This window comes from Blennius ocellaris, assembly GCF_963422515.1.
Source record: "Blennius ocellaris genome assembly, chromosome: 21".
Classification (NCBI taxonomy): Eukaryota; Metazoa; Chordata; class Actinopteri; order Blenniiformes; family Blenniidae; genus Blennius; species Blennius ocellaris.
In genome coordinates, this window is record NC_137670.1 from 6,980,575 (window position 1) to 7,001,435 (window position 20,861).

At 42.6% G+C, this 20,861-nt stretch overlaps 2 protein-coding genes across 2 annotated transcripts; both read right to left on the reverse strand.

Annotated features, from left to right (window-relative positions):
- Positions 1-40: 40 nt before the first annotated feature.
- Positions 41-8,068, reverse strand: foxk2a (forkhead box K2a). Its single transcript, XM_080516686.1, has 9 exons — positions 7,604-8,068; positions 5,734-5,928; positions 5,512-5,653; positions 4,310-4,456; positions 3,395-3,588; positions 3,111-3,307; positions 2,748-3,014; positions 2,327-2,500; positions 41-1,691 (listed from the first exon to the last, which is right to left on the reverse strand). Exons 1-9 carry the CDS (start codon positions 7,897-7,899, stop codon positions 1,495-1,497), a joined length of 1,809 nt encoding a protein of 602 aa, XP_080372812.1. The 5' UTR covers positions 7,900-8,068; the 3' UTR covers positions 41-1,494.
- An 11,913-nt stretch (positions 8,069-19,981) lies between these two features.
- LOC308145553 (transmembrane protein 238-like) lies at positions 19,982-20,539 on the reverse strand (the record flags this gene model as incomplete). Its single annotated transcript, XM_080517019.1, has 1 exon — positions 19,982-20,539. One exon carries the CDS (start codon positions 20,537-20,539, stop codon positions 19,982-19,984), a length of 558 nt encoding a protein of 185 aa, XP_080373145.1.
- Between the last annotated feature and the right edge of the window lie 322 nt (positions 20,540-20,861).

Genomic DNA, 20,861 nt, shown 5'->3' on the forward strand with positions numbered 1-20,861 from the left:
TCCGGTCAAGAAAGAAGAAATGCAAAGGTTTTGTGTTTTAAATAAATTTATATATAAAAAAAAAAAAAGAAAAGAAAAAAAAAAAAAAAGCATTTCTCCACAGAAAGCAGAATAAACACCTAGTACTTGGATTTCCTGGCGTAACATAGAATACAATCCGGGTGGGCTTCTTTCAAAGCCCCCAACACGACCCAGCTAACTTCAACACAAAGGGAGGGGGGCGGGGGGGGGGAGGGGGTTAACAAAGGCAGAAATAAACATACATACTTTAAAAAAGAACTAAGAGGTTAAGTGCAGCACTGGTTCAGAATCATTTAACATAGATTCAGTCGAAGTCTTCTTCAGTTCCATGTTCAGAGAATCTGCTCAGGTACATTTTTGTTTCTAAGATCCGTAACATGCAAGCTCCAAGAAAGGTGGAATACACACAGGAGGGGAAGGGGGGGCGGGGCGGGGGATATACTTTATATCTCATAGGATATTTCTGTAAAATATGAAAAAGATCTGTCCATGTACAGTGATAAACAAACTTCTTTTGCAATGGAGGAGCCTGAAAACAAAGAGAGACGTCCATTCCATCGATAGTGTTTTCTTTAACGGAAGGAGAACAAAGAAGAGTACATTCAGTTCACCGAACGTCCACGTGTACAACAAACCAACAAGGGTGGGTGGGGAAATAAACAAAACAAAAAAAAATCTTCCGGAAACTCTCACGCTGTAAGATCTGTGGCTCAGAAGGGGGACGAGCCCAAACATGGAGGTAAAAAAAAATGAGAAAAGAAAAAAAGAAACACTTCGTATGACTGAATACTGCATATCTACTCACAACTGGGTCGGGGGGGTTTGTTGTTGAGGAGGGCGAGGCTAGCTAGCTGCCGAAGACGGAGTGGTGATGGGGGGGGGGGGGGGGTTCACGTGTTCATGAGGTGCCTCCATATTGGTCGGTGACGTCATGTTTTCTTCTCGTTTTCATTGTTAATGCTACCGAAGTGAAACCCCTCAAAGGTTTTTTTTTTTTTTTTTTTCTAGGGGGGGGTGGCTCAGGGTGGGTGGTTTGGGGGGGGTGTCTCAGGGTTGGTGTTTGGGGGGCTCATTGTTTGTGTCATGGTGGGTTGGGTGGGGGAGGTACAATGGAAGTTACTTTTTTTTTTTTTTTAAACCTTTTTCTGTGCTTCTTCTTGCTGTCTGGGTCTTGTGGTGTGTGTGTGTGTGTGTGTGTGTGTGTGTGTGTGTGTGTGTGTGTGTGTGTGTTGGGGGGGGCTGTTCACAGTCGTCGTAACTCTTTAATTCTGTTTTTGGTCGTTAGTTTTTGCACGATGGTCTGAAATATGTTTTTGTTGTCATTTTGTTCACACATTCTGAAGTCCATTTCTTTTTTTCTTTTTGGCACGTCGGAGTTGGATGATGACTGACAGGTGAGGAGGCGGAGCTCGTCAGGCTCTGGACGGGATTGGTTGAGGAGAAGGGGGAGGAGGGGTGAGGGTGAGGGGGGGGCTACTTGTTGGCCCGCACCTGCTCGCCGACACCCCCCTCTCCGGCTCTGTCCGTTGTGCTGTTGGGGGTGTTGTCGCCCTCCGCCCGGGCCCTCTTGGAGTCGGGCTGCTCCAAGACTTCGCCGTTCTGCCTCTTGGTGGGGAGCGAGGCCGACGCCGAGGCGTGGGTGGCCAGGAGGTGGAGGGGGCTCGCCACAGCTGCAGGGGGGGAGAAAAACACCCACCTTGTCAGGATGGAGCTCTGTATTTACAGGTGTCCACTAAATGCTTCACCACCTTCACAGGCTTCCGTTTACAGTTGAGATGACACTACAAGTTCCCGATAACCTTAAACCGATGGATGCTACAGTTTACAGAGGTTCCCTGAACGTCACGGTCATCTGACCGTGGGAGGACACGCAGGATTACTGACACCCGACAAATTGCATCGCAAGGTAGTTTCCAATCCTGCATCAGCGAGGAAGACCGGTCACTAAAATCCCCAAATCTCTTAGCACTGCGGTTTACAGATGTTCCCTGAATGCCTCACATGAAAGTCAGAAAAGGACAGGCAGATCTAAAAATCCTTTAAATGTCTCAAAATCAAGCTTGAAATGGTACGTCTCGCACTGAAACACCTGGAAGAGTCCGTAAGTTACTGAATGCATCACAGTCCATAAATCCATCAATAATAACATGAATAGGCCACACTCAGAGGTCCCCTGAATGCAACACACTCAGTCAATAAAATGCAGGAAATGGAGGGAATAAAATGAGGAAATGAACTGAAATATGTGGGGAGTACCACATAGAAACGGTAAACGCCTCGCGCTCAGACAATTTATGCAACCGACCTGTGGTGGCGGTCACCAGGTGCGTTCCGTTCTGGGTGATGGTCTTGATGGGGAGCTGATGCTGTCCGAGTGGCGCCGGCTGCACGATGGTGACGGTGGTGAGCGGCGCCGTGGAGCTCTGGATGATGCGTCCTCCTATGGAGGAGGTTATGGAGGGGAGGGGCTCCACTTTCACTGTGAAAAGAGGAAGCATTGTGAGGCGCGGGGGGTAGGGATGGAGCTGATCAGGAATCTGTATCAGGTTTATTACAGCCTCATATAAAATCAACAATAATGATGATGATGATAATATTAAAGCAAACAGAGCTCCGGTATCAGAATAGTATCGGCATTGGCAGATACCCAAATTCAAGTATCAGGATCGGAAGTGAAAAAACGTGGATCAGTGCCTCCCCAGTGGGGCGACGTGGGGGGGCCTCACCTTTCAGGTCCCGATGCTCTCCTCCTCGACCACCACCTCCTCCCCCTCCCCCTCCATTCTCCTGAGGTTCTGGGCTCACGGTGGCGGTCGTCGCCACGGTGACGGCGGGGATCTGGTGGACGACGTGCACCGTCTGCATGACGGGCGCCGAGCTGTTGGTGGTCACGATGGCCGGCGTGGCCACGGCGTAGGTCACAGGCTTTATGGTCGTTTGAGGCACCTGACGCTGCACGGCGATCAGCACGGGCTGGCCGCTGAGGGGGGAGCCTGGAGGGGCAAGGAGGGGGGGGGGGGGGCAGGGGTGAGATGAGCCCATAGAGAAGACAACAGAGGACATTCTGGCGGGGGGGGGGGTTGTCTTACCGGAGGAATTCTGTGCAAAGCGGGCCTCCTGGATGACCGCCAGTTTGGGCTGGACCATCTGTGTGGGGGCTGGAGGGGGGGTGGGCTCTGGCTCCATGGGCACCGGGGACCCCTCCCTGGACAAGCTGTCTGGGGTCTGCACGCCACTGGAGTGGGCCGACAGCACCCCCGTGTGGCTGGGAGACGCCGGTGCGCTTCTGTGGAGGTACAGAGGGGAAAAACTCATCAGCTCTGTTTGAACTCAAGCACTCAGAGAGGGGACGCGACGGGGGGGAGGGGCCCACCTGGATGACAGAGGCCCCACCGGGGTCCTGAAGCACGGCACGCCGCGGGGGCGCCGCTTCCTGAACGCCTGCTCGATCAGCTTGCCCTCGGAGGCGGGGTCGATCCTCCAGAAGGAACCTTTCCCCGGCTCCTCCTGAGAGCGAGCCACTTTGATGAAGTACCGGTTCAGAGAGAGGTTGTGACGGATCGAGTTCTGCACACGAAACACGCAAATTAAAACACGCACGCACGCAAGCACACACACAAGGCTGCTAACACTTTACCCGAGACATGACATGACTGTGTTCTTGTTTGGTTTTGGCAGCTCCCTGCAACTTGTATGTCAAAATAAACCAGTTGGTACCATCTGTGACCACTAGATGTCACAGTAGGACCACAGAAAGCTGCTCTACTAAAGAAAATAAAAATCGACACAGAACTTAAAGAAAGTCCAGAACGAGAGTAGTAAGACTTCAGAATGTGAGGAACTGGTGCCACAATGAAGGAATTGGACCCAGATGTGACGTGTAGTCCGGAAGCATCTTTTCTTTTGGACTTTTCTCATTGTCTCGCCGTAATTCAGTTTCAACGGCGGTTTTGGCGTCTCATTGTATGACAGATTTATTGAAAATGAAAGACATCCTGATTAAATGTTAGGCCCCGACCAGAATTTCTTAGAATTGAGTATCGCTACGTCACAATTTCCCAGCTGGACAGTTTCTTTGCATATTGACTCGGAAAATGGTTTTAGGTTTAACAAAATGACAGGAATTTCTTCCGTTTGTTCTTCTGGATGTTTATACGCTCTGCTTTTTCGCTGCTGTCATGCTAACGTTGGACTGATTTGATTACTGATCGTAATCAAATTAAAGAAAAGAAACAAATGCTAAACTCAGCCCAATTTAAACCAATCACGTGAGTCCGCCAGGCCAGACCTGCCAGCCTTTGTCCGCCGTCCGGTAGTACGGGTAGTTCTTGGTGATGTGGGTGTAGATCCCGTTCAGGGTCAGCTGTTTGTCCGTTGCCATGGTGATGGCCTGCACAATGAGCTGAGCGTACGAGTACGGCGGTTTGGAGTCGTCCTGCGGGAGAAAGCAGACAGGAAGTTAAATCTGTGCCGCGGTTCAAGCAAAAGAGTCAATTTTTAGACTTCAATGCTGCCGCAGCCCGTCGAGACTCTTCAAAGGAGCTGGAGCTTCAGACAGTTTCAGAGTTCCACATGCTAAAAATGATCCTCCTGCACGAAAAGCATCAGGAAACGTGTAAAATGACTCAAGACGTTATGAATCTTAAGAGTTTACTCTTTTTCCAGGACATCAGGACGCTCATAACGTCAACTTCCTGTCATGCAGATTTCGATTTCCACAGATTGAGACAGAAGGATAGAAATCTGAAACACTGCAGATGTTTTTTTTCATAAATGGCGATCGAATGCATCACCAACAAGTGCACATGACTGCTGGATCCCAGAATGGCTTCTCATAGCTAGCGATGACAAAAAAAAACAACATTTGCATTTATTGCTTTATTCTTGGGAGGAATTTTTGTCGTCTTTCTTGTGTGACAGACACATTTCATGTTCGATCATTCACATGTTTCCTTCTCTGTGAAGTCGTGTGGAAATAAAGTCTGACTCGGAGCTCTTGGAAGTTCGTTTCCCCCTTTCTGTTGGGAGTTTTTGTCTGAGATTTGAAAGTGAAAACAAAGAGCCGACTGAACCTCGGTTCAGTACGAACCATCGACTGGAAACGACATCATTGATCAGAAACGTTTCAGACGGAAACGTTGAGAAAACGATTGCAGTATGACGAGTCTCAAAGGAGTTGCTTCTCCTGTTTATTACTTGCAACCATTAATATCCTTAAACAGTATATCCGTCTTTCCCTTCAGGAAGTTTTCCAAGCTACACTGAGGCAAAAGAAAAATCCAGTGTTATTCATCAGGTTCATGATATAAATTGTTCCACCGTCTTACAAAACTTTTTTTAAAATTTGTGCAAGATCAAAAATATATGAAAGAAATCCGCAGAACATTCGAGCACACGTCCAAAAGTCCCTCCGATACCAAAACCAGGTACGTTTCTAATGGCACTGCAGCACCCTGCAGGTTCGACAACCAGTGTGAGGCGCTCTCTCACCTTCGGGCTGTCTTCACCCGACGCCTCCTTGTCGTTTTCCGACTGGGAGTTGTCCCCGATGAGGTCTGAGGCCAGGACTCGTCCCGTCCGGTAGCTGGACAGGCCGGCCCCCCGCGGACTGGACGGGCAGGAGTTGGCAGCACTGTGGAAATCAGAAGCTCCCGTTAGGACGCCGGCCGGCGGGCGGAAGTCCGGGGAGAGAAACCAGTGTGCCGTCTCTACCTGATGGTGCCGGTGGGCGAAGGCAGTGGGCTCATGAGGTGGGCTATGTTGTCGGGAATGTTTATGGTCAGCGGGGAGATCTGCGGTTGGACGGGCTTGACCGGTGATTCCGGCACGTTCCTTGGCTCCTTCTTGTCGCCGGACAGGGCTGTGAACGTGATCTTTATACTGGTGCTGGGGAAGCGGAAGCAGCACCTGACGAGGGGACGAGAAAGGCGGGAAGAACCAGCGGCGTTAGACGAGCGTCTCCCACCCCGGGGACCGGCGTGCTGCCCGGCAACAGGCGGGTCAAAGAGGTCCGACTGAAGCCCGGAGCGCAGCGCCCAGACTCGGCTTCACACCCGTTAAATATGGACCAACGCCATTATGTAATGCGCCGTGTCTAGCATGTCTTATTTATTATTAATGGCGGTATATTTGGACTTGTCGCTGACACCACCACATGAATTACTACGACTACGTCCTGGCCCGGGGCATTAAAACACGACCTGCTGCTGAAACTTTGATGAAGGTTAGAAAGTAAACGCGAGAATATGAGTGTTGGGACGGATGAAATATAGAAGCTGGACAAACATGAGCCGAGATAGAAAAGATGTTGACACTGAACCAAAGGAACTGGAGGAGTGTCCTCAGTCCAGCAGCAGATCTTAATATAAAAGTTTAAAGGATGTTGATGTTGAAATTATAAATTTGCAATAAATGATGCAGCTTGATATCAGCAACTTTGATATCACACAGTCCTGAATGTTATCGAAGGACACATGACAAAATACTTTACTCATATTGAACTGAACTCATTAGGTTTCTGTAAAACAGCCACACACCACGGGCGTCTTCATGAAGACTTGCATTGTATGCCACATGCTTTTCCCAAACATGATGGTCACCGATTACTTACGAGTTAAATGATTCAATTAGAAGACATAAAAACACAGTAACAGCACCTAAATATGAACTGTATTCAATATAGTACTGAAATTACAAAGTGTTTTCATAGGAACAGTGTTTGAAATGTGGCTTAAATGAGAATCTTCATGGCCATGTCTGTTCTGATGGATACTAGCAGACCATTTCAAAACTGTTCCACCGAGGAACAGTTTTGAAATCAACGGCACCAAGACTGAAGGAAGTTCTTCATGTAGAAGGAGCTGGCAGCAAAACTGCACATACAGTACATAGAGATTAATGTTTGTTATGACGCCTGCAAACACATAAATCTAAGTAGCATACATGCAGTATTGCATGATCCTTGGATTTTAGGTAAATCTTGGTGTTTTGATGCAGCTCTGTGTTGGATGAATCCGACAGGTTTTCGTGGAGATCTGCATTTTTAGGTAAATGTGCTTTTGATGAATCTTAATACAGATCTGTGCTTTGCATGTTTTTGGGGGAAACTTGATGGGATTTTCGGGCAAATCAGTTTTCATGCATATTTGTGTCTTGAGTGATTATTGAGGTTTTTGGTTGCATATTATATTTTTGATTAATCTTGGTGCATCTAGATCTGTGCTTTGGATGAATCTTGTTGTTTCAGGTGACTCTTGCACAGATCTGTGTTTTGTACATTTTGAATGAATCCTGGTGTTCGGGGTGAGTGCTGGTGTTTTCGGGCGACTCCTTGTGTTTACGGTGCAGATTTGTGTTTTCAGAAGATGTTTATTATTGATTAATCTTTGTGCAGATCTGTGTCTTGGGGTGAATCTTGGTGGTTTTAGGTGAATGGTGTGCAGATCTATGCAGTGAAGTTGCAGCTTGACAACACGTGCAGCATGGACAACAAAACAATAACACGACCCCCTCCTCCTCCACCCCTCCCCACACACATATATACATACACACACACATGCACATGCTCGGGGGTCTTCCTTACATCCGCGGGAGCTGCAGAGGTGGGGCTCCTCTCCTCTGGAACACCCCATCCACAAACACCCCGTTCTTGCCCAGGCAGCGGAGGTAGAACTCCCCGGTGCCGGTGCCGTCTTCTCCCGCCGTGAAGATCTCCAGGTGCCGCCGGGAGATGAAGCTGGAGTGGCCCATGCTTACGTCCACGGAGCCCTGCGAGGAGTTCCGTCCGATGGTCACCGACCTCTTCTTCATCAGGTATTCGAATTCTCGGCCCTCTAGCCGGGCGACCGCCGACCCCGACATCCCGCTCACCACCGCCATCTTCTGAAGCTTCCAGCAAGACAGACTTCGGGTGCTCAGCGTTCAGCGCTCGTGGGGCACTGATACGGGGGTTAATTTGTTTTTTGAAGGGGGGAATTTGTTTCGGGTGGGGGTCCAATTTTACACCGTGGAGAATTTAGCTAGGAACGTGCCAGACCGGGACACCGCGGCTCCGACCACCGCCGTGGAGAGAGGAAAAAAAAGGGCCGCACTGGCCAATCAGCAGCAGCCAAACGGACGGAAGCGCCCTGACGGACAAGGCTGACAGCCAATAGGAAGCCAGCATCGGAGGGCAGAGGCGAGCTGTTTACCAATGACAACAACATTATAAATAGCCGAAGAAAATAATGTTGGGTTGCAGCGCAGGCTGACACGCAAAAGGAGGAAGGGAAAATATGGCGCCAAATCCACGAGGTGGATTTAATAATAATAACAATAATAATGATAAGATAATCATTATTATTATAAAGATAAGAAATACATTTGTAATCTCAAAGTTTGAGTAAATAATATTTAAATACATAAAATATGATTAATAAGTAATGGTAAAAAAAAAAAGTGTTTGCCAGTACACAGAAGTATATTAAATGACAAATCCATCAATTACAAGAAAAAACCTTTTGGGGAAAAACATTTTCATTTAATATTTCCATAACAAAACCAGAAAGAAAAATCTAAAGTTAATGAAAACAAACAACAGTGAAAGAGTAATTTCTGTCATTATAGAAATGTTTTAATAGCTATAGAAATAGCAAAATTATTTTGGCAAAAAAAAGACCTTTTTGATTGCAAAATAAATATTTTAGTATTCACATGAAAGGTTTTCAAAAATATGTATTTAAAAAAAATAAACAAACACCCAATTCAGAAAACGTTTTCCCAGAAAATTGTAAATTGATAATTTATTTTAAAAGATTAAAAAAAAAAAACCCCATATAAAAACAAATGATCTTCAAATGCATTAAAATACAAATATATATTGTTTACTAGAGAAGAAGAAAATCATCTGTCTGACTTTCCCTGAATGCATCTATGTTCATATTCAGCCATGGCGCACGTGGTGTACAAATATGACGTAATCAGAGCGAGCCGCGTTCACTGACGCTCGGAATTATTTACGGTTCAAATAAAGTAGGTCATCTCGTACATCACATCAATTTTAATCATAAAATTCGTGAGGAATTGTTTAAAGAGGTTTAGAAAAAAAGACATATTTGAAATACAATGAAATGCTGAAGACAGAAATTGTAATCAATCACATGTAAATGGTTAAAAAGCGACGGATGGAAGACTCTTTTTCCTCGTCATTGATAAGGTGGTTTAAGATGATGTCAAATGGGTATGAAGTTAGAAAATGAAGTGACCGTAAAAATCTTTTTTTTTTTAATGATTTAATGAATTTCAATGATTATTGACTGTTGCAATGTTCATATATTTTTTAAGTACGAATTCAGTTGAAAAGATAAGTCATTCATGTGTGTAGTTGAACATGTGTTTATATAACTCTATAATGAATGGTTAATTCATGTATAGTTTAAGATTACAGTTTTATTTGTATGTTACTTGCCCAATGACAATAAAGTTATTTGATCATTCGTGCCAATAAAGTGTTCTGTTTCTGGAATAAATGTTTCAGTTAATTTCACATTTCCCACATTTTGATCAGATTTTTATTGATTACAAACAATTTTTAATTCGGTATTCAGTGCACACTTTTTTCTTTTCTCCAGTGCACGCTTTAGTCACCGCTGCTGTCTAATTGAACTTCAGCTGAGTCAAATCATGATCACGTGCTGCTCCCTGCTGGCGAAGGACAGCAACATACGGCACTCCAAAATAAAATAAGAATCTGATCTCTGAACGAGCCAACCAGTGACGTGCGGCGAGGTTCGTGGCTGGTGAGGCACTGACGCCACTGGAGTCAGATTTACAATTGTAAGGACTGAAAAGAGCAACTTATTTCACTATTCATCCAACTGCATGTAACTGGTAATGCTTCATATCCCATCGGCATGAGTCTTTCAATTACACCAAGACCAACATATACATAGAAACATATTTGTCTTACAAAGAAAGTTTCTTTTATTGAAATGGATAGAGCACCTTCCTTGTGTCTAAGCAATTCATATTTACCGTGAACAAATTAAAGTAATTAGATGTGTGCAGCACAAATTTAATTTTGACTTTCAGTAAACATTTCTCTTATTTTTCAAACTTTAAATTCTGATGCTTTAATCAATGCTAATACAGGTTGTCTATCAAAATGAGCAAGAAAGTTTAAAGTTTGTTCTTCAAAAGATCTTTAACTCCATTAACCTAATTTAACAGTTTTGGACATATTTGCTATTTAAGTGTTTTTAGCCATTTTATCTCTTCGAGTTGATTTAGAAAATTAGCCATATAGGTTAATTTCAGCAGTTTTAGCCAAGTTTTGTCCTTTTAGCTTTTTTTTTGTATTGAGCCTTTTTGGTGTTTTAACCCCTTGGCGTTATGAGGCCAACACAGATTCTAAAGTTCCGCGTTAAGCCCATTACTGCAGTGGGCAGCCACATTATGGCACCACTGGGAGCTGATGGGTGTTGAGAGTCTTGCTCAAGGACTCAGTGGTGTTTGGCTGTATGGTTCAGATCAACAACGTCCCACTTTCTAAGTCCACTTCTGAAATCACGAGGCGACGACTGGACCCGAATAGATTAGAAGTACTTTAATTCCTTCGGGAAATTCTTGAAAGATGACCCTTCTAAATAGATGATTAGCGGAGCATAGAAATAACCTGCTATTTGAGCCGTTTTTAATCCGTCTGTGCCAGTAGTTTGAATCACAATGCCAACTGCATTGTAGCCTGTTGTGTTGAAGTCTTAAAGGACCTGCGTCCACATTCCTCCGCACCCTGTCACCACGCTGAGTGTGAAGCGCTGGCACGGCGACGGTCAGCGGCGTGGAACCCGATCCCCGTCCTCTTTGTCACCACAGCGTCGAGTCAAAAGGTGTCGTGTTCACCCGGGGCGTGGGCGTGTTGGGTGGTGTACTGTGCCCCGGGCGGTCACACAGGTAATGGAAAGACACGGCGAGGTGTGAGGCGATCGGGGCTGAAGTCATGAATTAGTAAAGCTCGACTGACACATTTCCAGACACCGTGCGATCCTCGGAAATGTGCAGCAGGCAACCGAAGACGTAGACGCCACCTATAATCCTTTTCAAGCAACTAAACACACCACGTTTAATTCAGCTGAATCCAGAAAGATTAATTTCCTTTGGCTCTCCTCACGATAACGATCACGTTTTCTTCGGTCACAGACAAACACGTTGGACCACATACTTCAAGCTGAAGATTATGCTTTGATTTCACCGTGTTTCTCCGTTTTCTGCTTTTCCAAAAACCATGCTTGTAAAACGAGAGCACTTCCTGCCCCGCTAACTGAAAGCTGCCTCGTTGGACTGGTTCCCTGTTGAATGGACGAAAAGACGCTCGGATTTCACCAGAAAAATCATTAACCGAGAGTCTGAAGAGATCTGAATAAAAAGACCAAACATGATATGAGAGTGAGAATGTGGCTAAAGGATGAGCATTTGATCGGAAAACATATGTAATGTCAGACAGAAAATAGAAATATGAGCCAGAATATCGTTAAAAAAAGTCACAAAATGACAATTGAATGTTGCAGCAAAATGACTGAAAAGGGGAGTGAAGAGGCTATAAATTGTAGCATAATCACAAATTGAAGTGAAACCTTTAGAAAGAAGTAAAAAAAAAAAAAAAAGCTTGATATTGACCAAAAAAACTGCAAAATATCAATCGAGAAAAAAGTAGCATCTACAAAGTTTTAAAAACAGTTTATATTGATCAAAAGGATAGAGCACCTTTCTTTTGTCTAAGCAATTTATATTTCCTGTAAACAAATTAAAGTATAGAGATGTGTGCAGCACAAATTTAATTTTGACCTTCAGTAAAAAAAAAAAAAATATATATATATATATTTTTCAAACTTTAAATTCTGGTGCTTTAATCAATTTTAAAATAGGCTGTCTATCAAAATGATAAGACTTTAAAAAAATAGATTTTAGGCCAAAGGTTCAACAAAAACTCATCTCAATGGAGATTATGGCCAAAGTTCAATTCCCATTCGCCCCCTTGAGGTGAGGCAGGGTATCTGCCTGCCTCACTGGCTTGAGGTTTCTCTGCACTTTAGTGTACGATCAGCAGGAACGATTCTCTCACACGTACATTAAAAAACATTACACAGACCGTAGAGTCATGCTGTATAATAAATATTAGCGTAAAGTTCATATTGGCGATATGCTGAGGAACAGACGCGGGCGGCATCATGTGACCCAGCTTGTATTGGATCACTTATTCAGATATGAGGCACAGCTCTCCACTGCCTCACCTGGGATTTCTGCCCTGGATTTGACAGCCAAATACTCAAATTCGGCGATTTTTACTTAATAAAATGTCAAAAATGTCATACTTAAAATGCATCTTTAACACAAATCAGTGGACATTATTTACATTTATTTTATTTCTTTTTTTTCCTTTACTCATGAGCACAGCACGTCTCTAGTCTTGAGGTATTTGGTGCGGGATGTAGATAAGCAGAGGAATGTCACCTGCTTCAGTCACCCCGTACAAACTCTTCCTCCTCGTCAGTCGGAGCACTTTGCGACAACCCGTTGCTTCGTTACAAGTCGACGCCGAGGCTGTGGTGGTCATGGATTGTTCCACCTATTACGGCCGCTTCCCGCTCTTCTTCTTCATCGCCATCTTCATGAACGTGGTGGGCTTCGTCGTCTTCCTGGTGGGGGTTGCCGCTCCAATACGCTCCTGGGACTTCTTTGTGCTGACAGGACCGCTCATCATATTCCTCAGCCTGGTGTTCTGGATCTTTTGGTATCTGGGGAATCTGGAGCTGCAGACGGACGATGACTTGCTCCCCAGATGAGTTTGTTTTTGATGGATGAAAATACAAAAAAAATAACTAAAGCAGGTGCAGATTCTTCATGTTCACAGGTAAAGAAATGTGTCGGATTAACGATATCTTATTGTCTTTTTTTCTCATTTGCAGGTGGGAAAGGTTTCTCCAGGATTCCAAATGTTTTGGGATTTACTCAGAAATTATGCTAAATGCAGAGAAACTCACACTGCTGAGCTGCGTCATGGACGTTGGAAGGAAAAGGAAAAACACTCGGGCAGAAACTCCTCAAGCGTGGAACGATTCCAAGTTAAAACAAATGTTCGGAGACAATAGAAAACCCGACTGACCGCTCTTCTCGACATCCTTCAGCGGAAAGATCAGATAGCAAGCATTCGCAAACGTACCAGTTTCTGACTAAAATAATTTAAATATTTGATTTATTACTTTGTCTGTGTTTAGTTTCCTTTTGGAATCAATTTGCTCCTGTAATGTTTTTATTGACAGCACTTTTGTGACATCGTCGCATTATCACAACCCTTTCAGTTCTTTTGTTTGTAGTTGTTTACATTTTGATCCTCTGTGTTCCTTTAGCTATTCTCTGTGGTTGTTTTTGTTTGTTTTGCCATCACCCATGTCCAATCCTCCACGTTCGATTGCCGATGCCAGCATTATGGCAGAAATTCCTGCTGGATGGTGGAGTTCTGACCGCTAATGCAGTCATGTTTGGAGCAAAGCTGAAGGACAAGAGATAAGTCTTTTAAATCTCTAAATACCAAAATACCTTTATACTGCATGAGCTCAGAGTTGCCCTCACATGGTCTGCTTTGGTACTGCAGCAAATCAGTACCACTCCTTGTGGTGCCTCTGCACTGGTATTCAACTAGTATTCTACAGTAATGGACCGTTATTGAGATACCATTACAATACAGTGTTGTAGTCTACAGTACAGTCTAGCATCACCCAATACAGCCCTATGCCATTCTATATCGAATTGTACCCTACGATACTGGTACCAATGTGCTATGATACCAAATAGCACCTTATGGTAGCCTACTGGTAACTGAATCGTAGAGGTAATGCACCATTCAGATAGAATCCCAGTACATGGTACCATTACGATATCCTACCCGTAAAATGCCAGTAGGGTACCTTACTAACATTTTGCCGTTACTGGAAATTTACCAATACCATACTGCTATTTTACAGACAAAATACTAGTACTTCCGTAAGTAGCAACAGTAGGAAACCATCATATAGCACGGGTAACAATACAGTATCTGACTGGACGGTACCAGTCAAAAAAAATACCTCACCGGTACAAGAAATGTGACACTGAAACAATACCTACTGTTATGATCACAATGTTATAATAGTAACACCAGGACAGTACAGTTCCAGTATCTGGAACCTGTACTGTAGGTTACCAGATGCGGAAAATACAAAGATAAAACTGTATGTTTGTTATCAGACATCAAGATGAACCAATGACTAAATCCATGTAAACTTTATTTGAAATAAAAAATAACTTACATCTTCCACAAAATCAGCACATTTAAAAAATAGACATTTGCTATATACATAATAAAAACCCTGACCTGAGGATGGTGGGGCTTTTCCCTGATAGAGAAATTCTCTCTTAAATTAGAATTTAAAAAAGTGGCTTTAGTTGTCAAAGTTTCAGTCTGTTGGAGTTTGTAGGAAAACTGAAGTCCATCCAACGGAAGGAGAGTGTGACATCATCTGTGAACGAGAGGCGAAGGATAAAGTGTGACAATTAAAATGAAAGTCAAGAAAAGACCAAACAAATAGAATTTTGCTTTAAAATGATGATTCAGCGGTATCGATAGTTTAACATCCACTTTAATTTTTGCCATTTTAGCCCTTTTTCCAGTAGTTTCTCGTTTACACTTTTTTCGCTGCTTTATCTGTTAAGTTACGAGCCTTTTTCTTATGCTTGAAGCAATTATAAATTAATTAATCAATTATAAATTTGCCAATTTATTCTGCATTTTTAGATTTTTTTAAATGATAATTCAGCCATTTTAATCGTTTTATTTTAGCCCTTTTTAAATTGGACATTTTTGTAGTTTCACCTTTTTCAGACATTGTTAAAAATACATTTAGCCCTTTTTTGTAAAGCAATTTTATTTTGTGTTTTTAGCCATTGAGCTGCTGTTTTACCCCATCATTAGTAATTTGAAAGCTATTTTTGGATGCTTTAGTCCTTATAACCCAGAAATGTTTGTTAAATGTTTGTTAAATGACGAAAAAAAAAGTCACTAAGAAGTCAATCTGATGAGACAAAAAAAATATCTGGTGAATTTTCTCTTCATGAATGACGAAAATATTACCCAACCTCATGTAAAATGTACATTTGACCATGCTTCACAGTACATTTTACACACATATATAATTTAAAACCTTTGTGCGTTGTTTGTGATGAGCTCATTCAAGCACATCACTAATTGCCTTTTTGGTCATTCAATAGCAGCTAGTGGGGAGTATGTGAGGCTGGAGTCAAATTACAAGTAGTGGAAGTTGGTATAATCAGCACTTCCTGGAAGCTAGCCATCTGAAAAAAAAAGTGGGATTAAAGTGGAAATAATGAGATAAAACCATTAATTCAGGGAGTAGAATTTATAGAATTTCTGGTGTTAAAAAAAAAAAAAAAAAAAAAAAAAAATCAAAAACATCTTTTAATAGAGATCCAGGTGTTCCGTACTTAAAGACCAAACTAGTTAGCCTCTAGTGATCTCTGTATTTCTAAGAGTCCTCATATCATTATAAACCTTATCTATATCCGTGTTAAGAGAATCGTTTACTGAACACCGTTAAACTCTCCTCCGTCCCACCGGCTCTGACTCACGTTGCACTACTGTCAAAACTGATAAACCTTTGACGTTGCGGCTCGTGATAAGAGGCGGCAGGTGGCCGCCACAATGGTCATGTTGTCTTTAGGTGGAGCTCAGTGTTACCGAAGGAATGTGCGGTGATAAAACCTGCAGCCCGCCCACGTACACAACGTATGATGTGACGGACAGTAAAATAAAAATCGGCCTCATTTCCTGTAAGTTAGCCGTGGCCGAGCTCAGAGGTTTAAAAAGGTTTTAGTTCTTTTGGCGGTATTGGCCGGAAGAAGGCGTTTTCAATATTGAAGGTAAAGATGCAGCATCCTCAAGTGCGATTATTTGAATATAAACCAAACTAAATCTCCTGATATACAATAAAGAGCAAAAACAACTCCATCAACTCCTGGGAAAAAAAACAAAAACACCTGTGGCTCAAGAAAAGATCCCTGTGGTACACCACTAGGTGAAAAAGCTTTGTTAGAATGGATGCTTCATGCGGTTAACTCCACCATTTGATATTATTTAAGCAAAATTAATCCCGAGCCGCCTGCATGTATGTATTTTAGGGTTTTAAATATTGTGGATTCCTTCTTCCAAACTGATTATTTTAATTTTTAAAGAGAAAAAAATCCCACAATTATTAAAACGTTTTCTTCGAGCTATATTGTGAAAAAGATTAAATGTCACCCCATAAGGATTTGTGGTTGAAAGCCTTACTCAAAACAGAAACCAAAAAAAAACTGATAATCCAATTTTAGAAATGACTTTCTGCCAAAAAAAAAAAAAAAAAAAGAAATCATTTAGTTTGAATGTTAACATTGCATTTTTGTATTCACTTCAAAGTGTTACTTTATTAATTATATTCCAATAACTGATTTATTTGTCTCCACTATGGAATGCTTTGCCTGGAATACATACATTAAAAATGATGTTCGTGCAATGTGTCTATGCTGCTCTGTCATGAATAAAACAGTAGAAAACGTTGCCTCATGCTCTTGTGAGCACTGTTTGCTCTTTTGACCGCACTGTTAGCCTGGATAATAACGCTTGATAAGACATGGCGATTAGGTGATTTGGAAATCAGGCAAACATCCATTAGAGTTCCTGGGACTGGGGGACGATAAAGAAAAGGCAAGGTAGAGATTTATACGTGTAAAATCTGCTTTCGGCTTCTTATGACAGAAACCAACAAATTTAACAAAGAATCTCTTAATCGCACTCGGCGCATCTGATTTATCTTATCGTAATATTGACAACTTTGTTCTCAGGCCTTGTTTACAAGAAAATTATGTATTCCTGCAATTTGCCTGCCATGATGGTGTATTAAATGATAGTAAAGGTACAGTTTGTTGGAGAATCTTTGTTACCTTAAAAAAATAAAGCAGAAGAATATTTTGGAAAACTTGTGCTTTCTTTGTTTTGACGGATTTATTTTCAAAACTTTGCACTAAAGCATCTTTTTCGGTGAGTAACGCTGCCGTTGTCAAGAAAACAAAGCCACAATTTAATGCCAATTTATCGTTTTAACTGGAAAACATGCACAAAAAAAAGAAAAAGGTGTTGGAGTTGGTGGAGAGAGGTTTCCAGAGTTTTCATGCAGAGCTTTCAGCTGCCAGGCTGTTATAGCAGCTCAACTTTCAAAGGTTTACATTACCGTATTGTCCAGAGTATATGACGCAACAAATTATAAATCACAGTCAAAAAACAGTGACATTTAGTGGTTCTGGTATATTTTAATAAAATATTTGCTTTTTATTATAAATCGCATGAGCGGCTAAACAGCCAAGTGTAACTAATCGTGTGAAGTAATGGACAATCAAGACCTTTTCCTTATTGCAACACTATCGCATGTTCACCTAATATCATGCAGCAGAATGACAATGGTAAAAACAATCAACTACATTTCAATGAACACTTCCAGTTACATATTGTGATTACTTACATGTTAAAGTAGAAATAACTTCTAGAAACACAGAGCTCCAGATGTAGATACTCAAACAACTTTTGGTGTTTATTTAAAATGAATGAAATCATTACAACAAACTGTAATCAAAAAGCTTTGAACACGATGGTCAAAATGAGTTTTTAAGTATTTCCCAAAGTGTCCTGTTAAGAGTTAACCTGCTTAATTTCCCTACGTTTGTATACGACTGTTCTTTCTTGGCACGCACTGCAACATTGTTTAAAAAAAAAAAAAAGAAGCTAAATAATGAAAAGAAATGGTGTTTGAGAAAGAGAGGAGGCCGCACACCTTCCTACACACCTGCAGCCGCCACACTCCACTCCTCCGGATCAATAAGAGCTGCTGACTTCCATTAAAAATGCAATTGCGCCTTCTGGCCCCAAAGGGAGTCTGTCTGGTTACAAGCAAAGTGACAGCTAAAATAATGCAGAGTTGAAAACGGCCGGGCTTGTTAATTAAAAAGCTGCCACGGGCCACTGACGATGCTTCACCCGGCAGAGGAGAAATGGAGAGAAGTGTGAGAGGTGGAGAATATATATATATATATATATATATATTTACAGATAATGCAATAAACTGAGCTTTATGGTAGTTACAGGCAACAAAAACTAAAGGGTTACAGGGTTTCAAGATTCCTTAAAGTGAACGTGTGCTACAAGCCGCCGCCCTCCAATAATCAAACATTTGACAAAACAAAAAGTGTTTATTGGCGTAAGCTTCAGCTCCCACTCCGTTTTCTCCAAACCACCAATCAGAACAAAGCACAGCTTTTAGCAAAAGAAAGCTGATCGATGGCTTCAATGCTGAAATAGTTAGCAACCTGCACATAGCTTGTGAAAACGTATCTTACGTTCTGGGGGTTCGCTAACAAGGCACCGGCTTCGTTACCACTGAAGACGAAACTTTTCGAAAACGCTCCCACTCTGTAAACGGTGGAAACACCAAGGTTGAGCAAATAGTTCTTCTGCACATGCTCAGTCGACGGACAATATCAAGTGTCTCCAGAGAGTCATGACTCCCCGTCCAGATTCTCCTGCGTATTAGTAGTTTTATTCTCGACAGACTCCGTAATGACAATCCAACTTGGCCGTCTGTCCAAACGAATTTCTGCTACAAACGTTAACAAGCACACAAAGTGTTGGGTTTACGCACTTGTCTCAGGGTTGTTAGGAGGACCTCGGCTCGCATACTTTCAAACTTTAGTTCACCAGTTTTTTTTTTCCACGGAAAAAAAGAAGCACGATACACTTTTAATGTTTAATGTACCCTTTTCAGACATGTTGAATTAGAAATGCATTCTGTTTACTTGAATATAGATTACTTTTTGTGGCATATTTTCATAAAATATAGATATAACTATTTCTATACACTATTTACCAAGCTTATTTATAGAAATGACTTCAGATTGGAATTCCATGTTGAACTGAAAGAGCATCTTCAACAGTTCTTCCCATACAATACATTTTGGTTTGATTAGAAAATAGTTGAAAATGTGAATGATTAGGACTGGAACTATGTAACAAAGTAATAAAATGGAAAATAAGCTTCAAGTTAAGGCTGGGCAAAACAATACATTTTTTTTTATGATTATTCTAGCAATTATTTAAATTGTGGATTAATTTCCTATTATTTGACGAATATAGCAATTTACACATTATGCTCAGCAAAAAACATTGATTTCCTTTAACATTTCAATATTTATTTAACATTTCTTACATACATGCCTTCGGAGCATTGCTCCTAAAATCTCTCCCAATTCCAAAACGCCATTAAAGTAGGAAAAATTAAGTAGTGCAAAAAATATGTATTCTTAGAAAAGATTTTCAACAAAACAAAATTAAAGCAGGAATTCTCAGAGCAATTGAATACAGGTTTTTCCCCTTTAGTCAAGCCAGAAGAGTAACTTTAGGACATTGAACACATCTCATGCCGCTCAACATTTCAATATTTACACCATTACACACTTAATTGGTGCGTTCAATGCACATTTCATTAAATAAAACACAAGTTGAATAGATTAAAAGAAACAAAGGCTAAACAATTGTATTCTTGTCAATAAGCATTAGTCAGGAGTAAAATGTAATGTTATTACTGGCTATTGGGGGAGTAGTAGAATTAAATAAGTTTCACTTCCTTTTTTAATCAGATCGCTGAGATTAGAATATATATTCAAATTAGTAGATACATTTTCTTTTGTATGTCAGAATGTATCTGTATTCTGCTTATGTTTTGACATGTCGGAAATTGATTAATAAATAAAGGAATGAGTAAAAGTTTAAAGTGAGTAATGTGGCTGAGAATCACTGCTCTCTGGATCAACAACACGCGTCTGTTTGGAGATTTACGCACCGTCGGTGTCAGAGGAGCCTCTCCACTTTCTCCTCCGCGGGCCGCAGAGCCCCGTCCGCGGCCCTCAGGACGCCGAGCTCCACGTTCCTCTCCGCCGCCGGACCGTCCGCGCTCGGGTCGAACCCCCGGTTGTCGTGGCCCGTCAGCGCGCCCTCGCGGCCGTTCTCCCAGGTCCGAGCGTGCGCGGCCCCGGTCGCCCCCCTTCCCAACCTCTTCTTCCCCTCCTCCTCCTCCCCCCTCCAGACGCACCCCGCTTCCAGGGGCTTCACGCCCCTCTTGGACAGCCGCTCGGACAGCTTCCGGGCCCAGTGCGTGAAGTTGACGTCCAGGGAGCTCCGGCGCTCGTCGCCGGGCAGCTGCACGTTCCCGGTGTACCACAGCACCCACCACACCAGGCTGAGGAAGATGACCACGGAACCCGTGTAGATGAAGAAGTCGCCGAAGAAGCGGTCGTGCAGGCGTAGGTTCCCGAAGACCCCCACGAGGAGCATGACGAGGCCCGCCGCGTCGAACACGAGCGCGATGAAGAAGAGGGGCGCGCACCTCCCCACGGACCTGCGCGCCATGCCGCGGCGGTGGAGACTGCAGCGCGAGTACCGGCGTCCTCGCGGCTCCGCCGCTTATCAGGCATCTGCATTGCCCATCTCTGCACGCGACCGGTGAGACACCTGTGCGGGGCTCACCTGTGCTCACGAGGCCCCGCCCCTTCCTGCGCGTGTCAGCTTCTCAGCTGAATACCTTGGAGTAATGTCTTCTGTAACTTTGAGTTTGCTTTGCAGAGTTTGTTTCAGTTTATTTGTCTTTATTTGATTGTAATGTAATGTTTATCTCTTCAGTTGTTGCACGATCGTTATGTTTGACATTCACTGTTAAATAACAATAACAAAT

Coding starts and splice junctions, on each gene's coding strand:
- foxk2a (XM_080516686.1), bottom strand. CDS start 7,899: ATGGCGGTGGTGAGCGGGATGTCGGGGTCGGCGGTCGCCCGGCTAGAG. Junction 2,501..2,747: donor AGAGCATCGGGACCTGAAAG/GTGAGGCCCCCC, acceptor CTCTTTTCACAG/TGAAAGTGGAGCCCCTCCCC. Junction 1,692..2,326: donor CCTGGTGACCGCCACCACAG/GTCGGTTGCATA, acceptor CCCCCCCTGCAG/CTGTGGCGAGCCCCCTCCAC.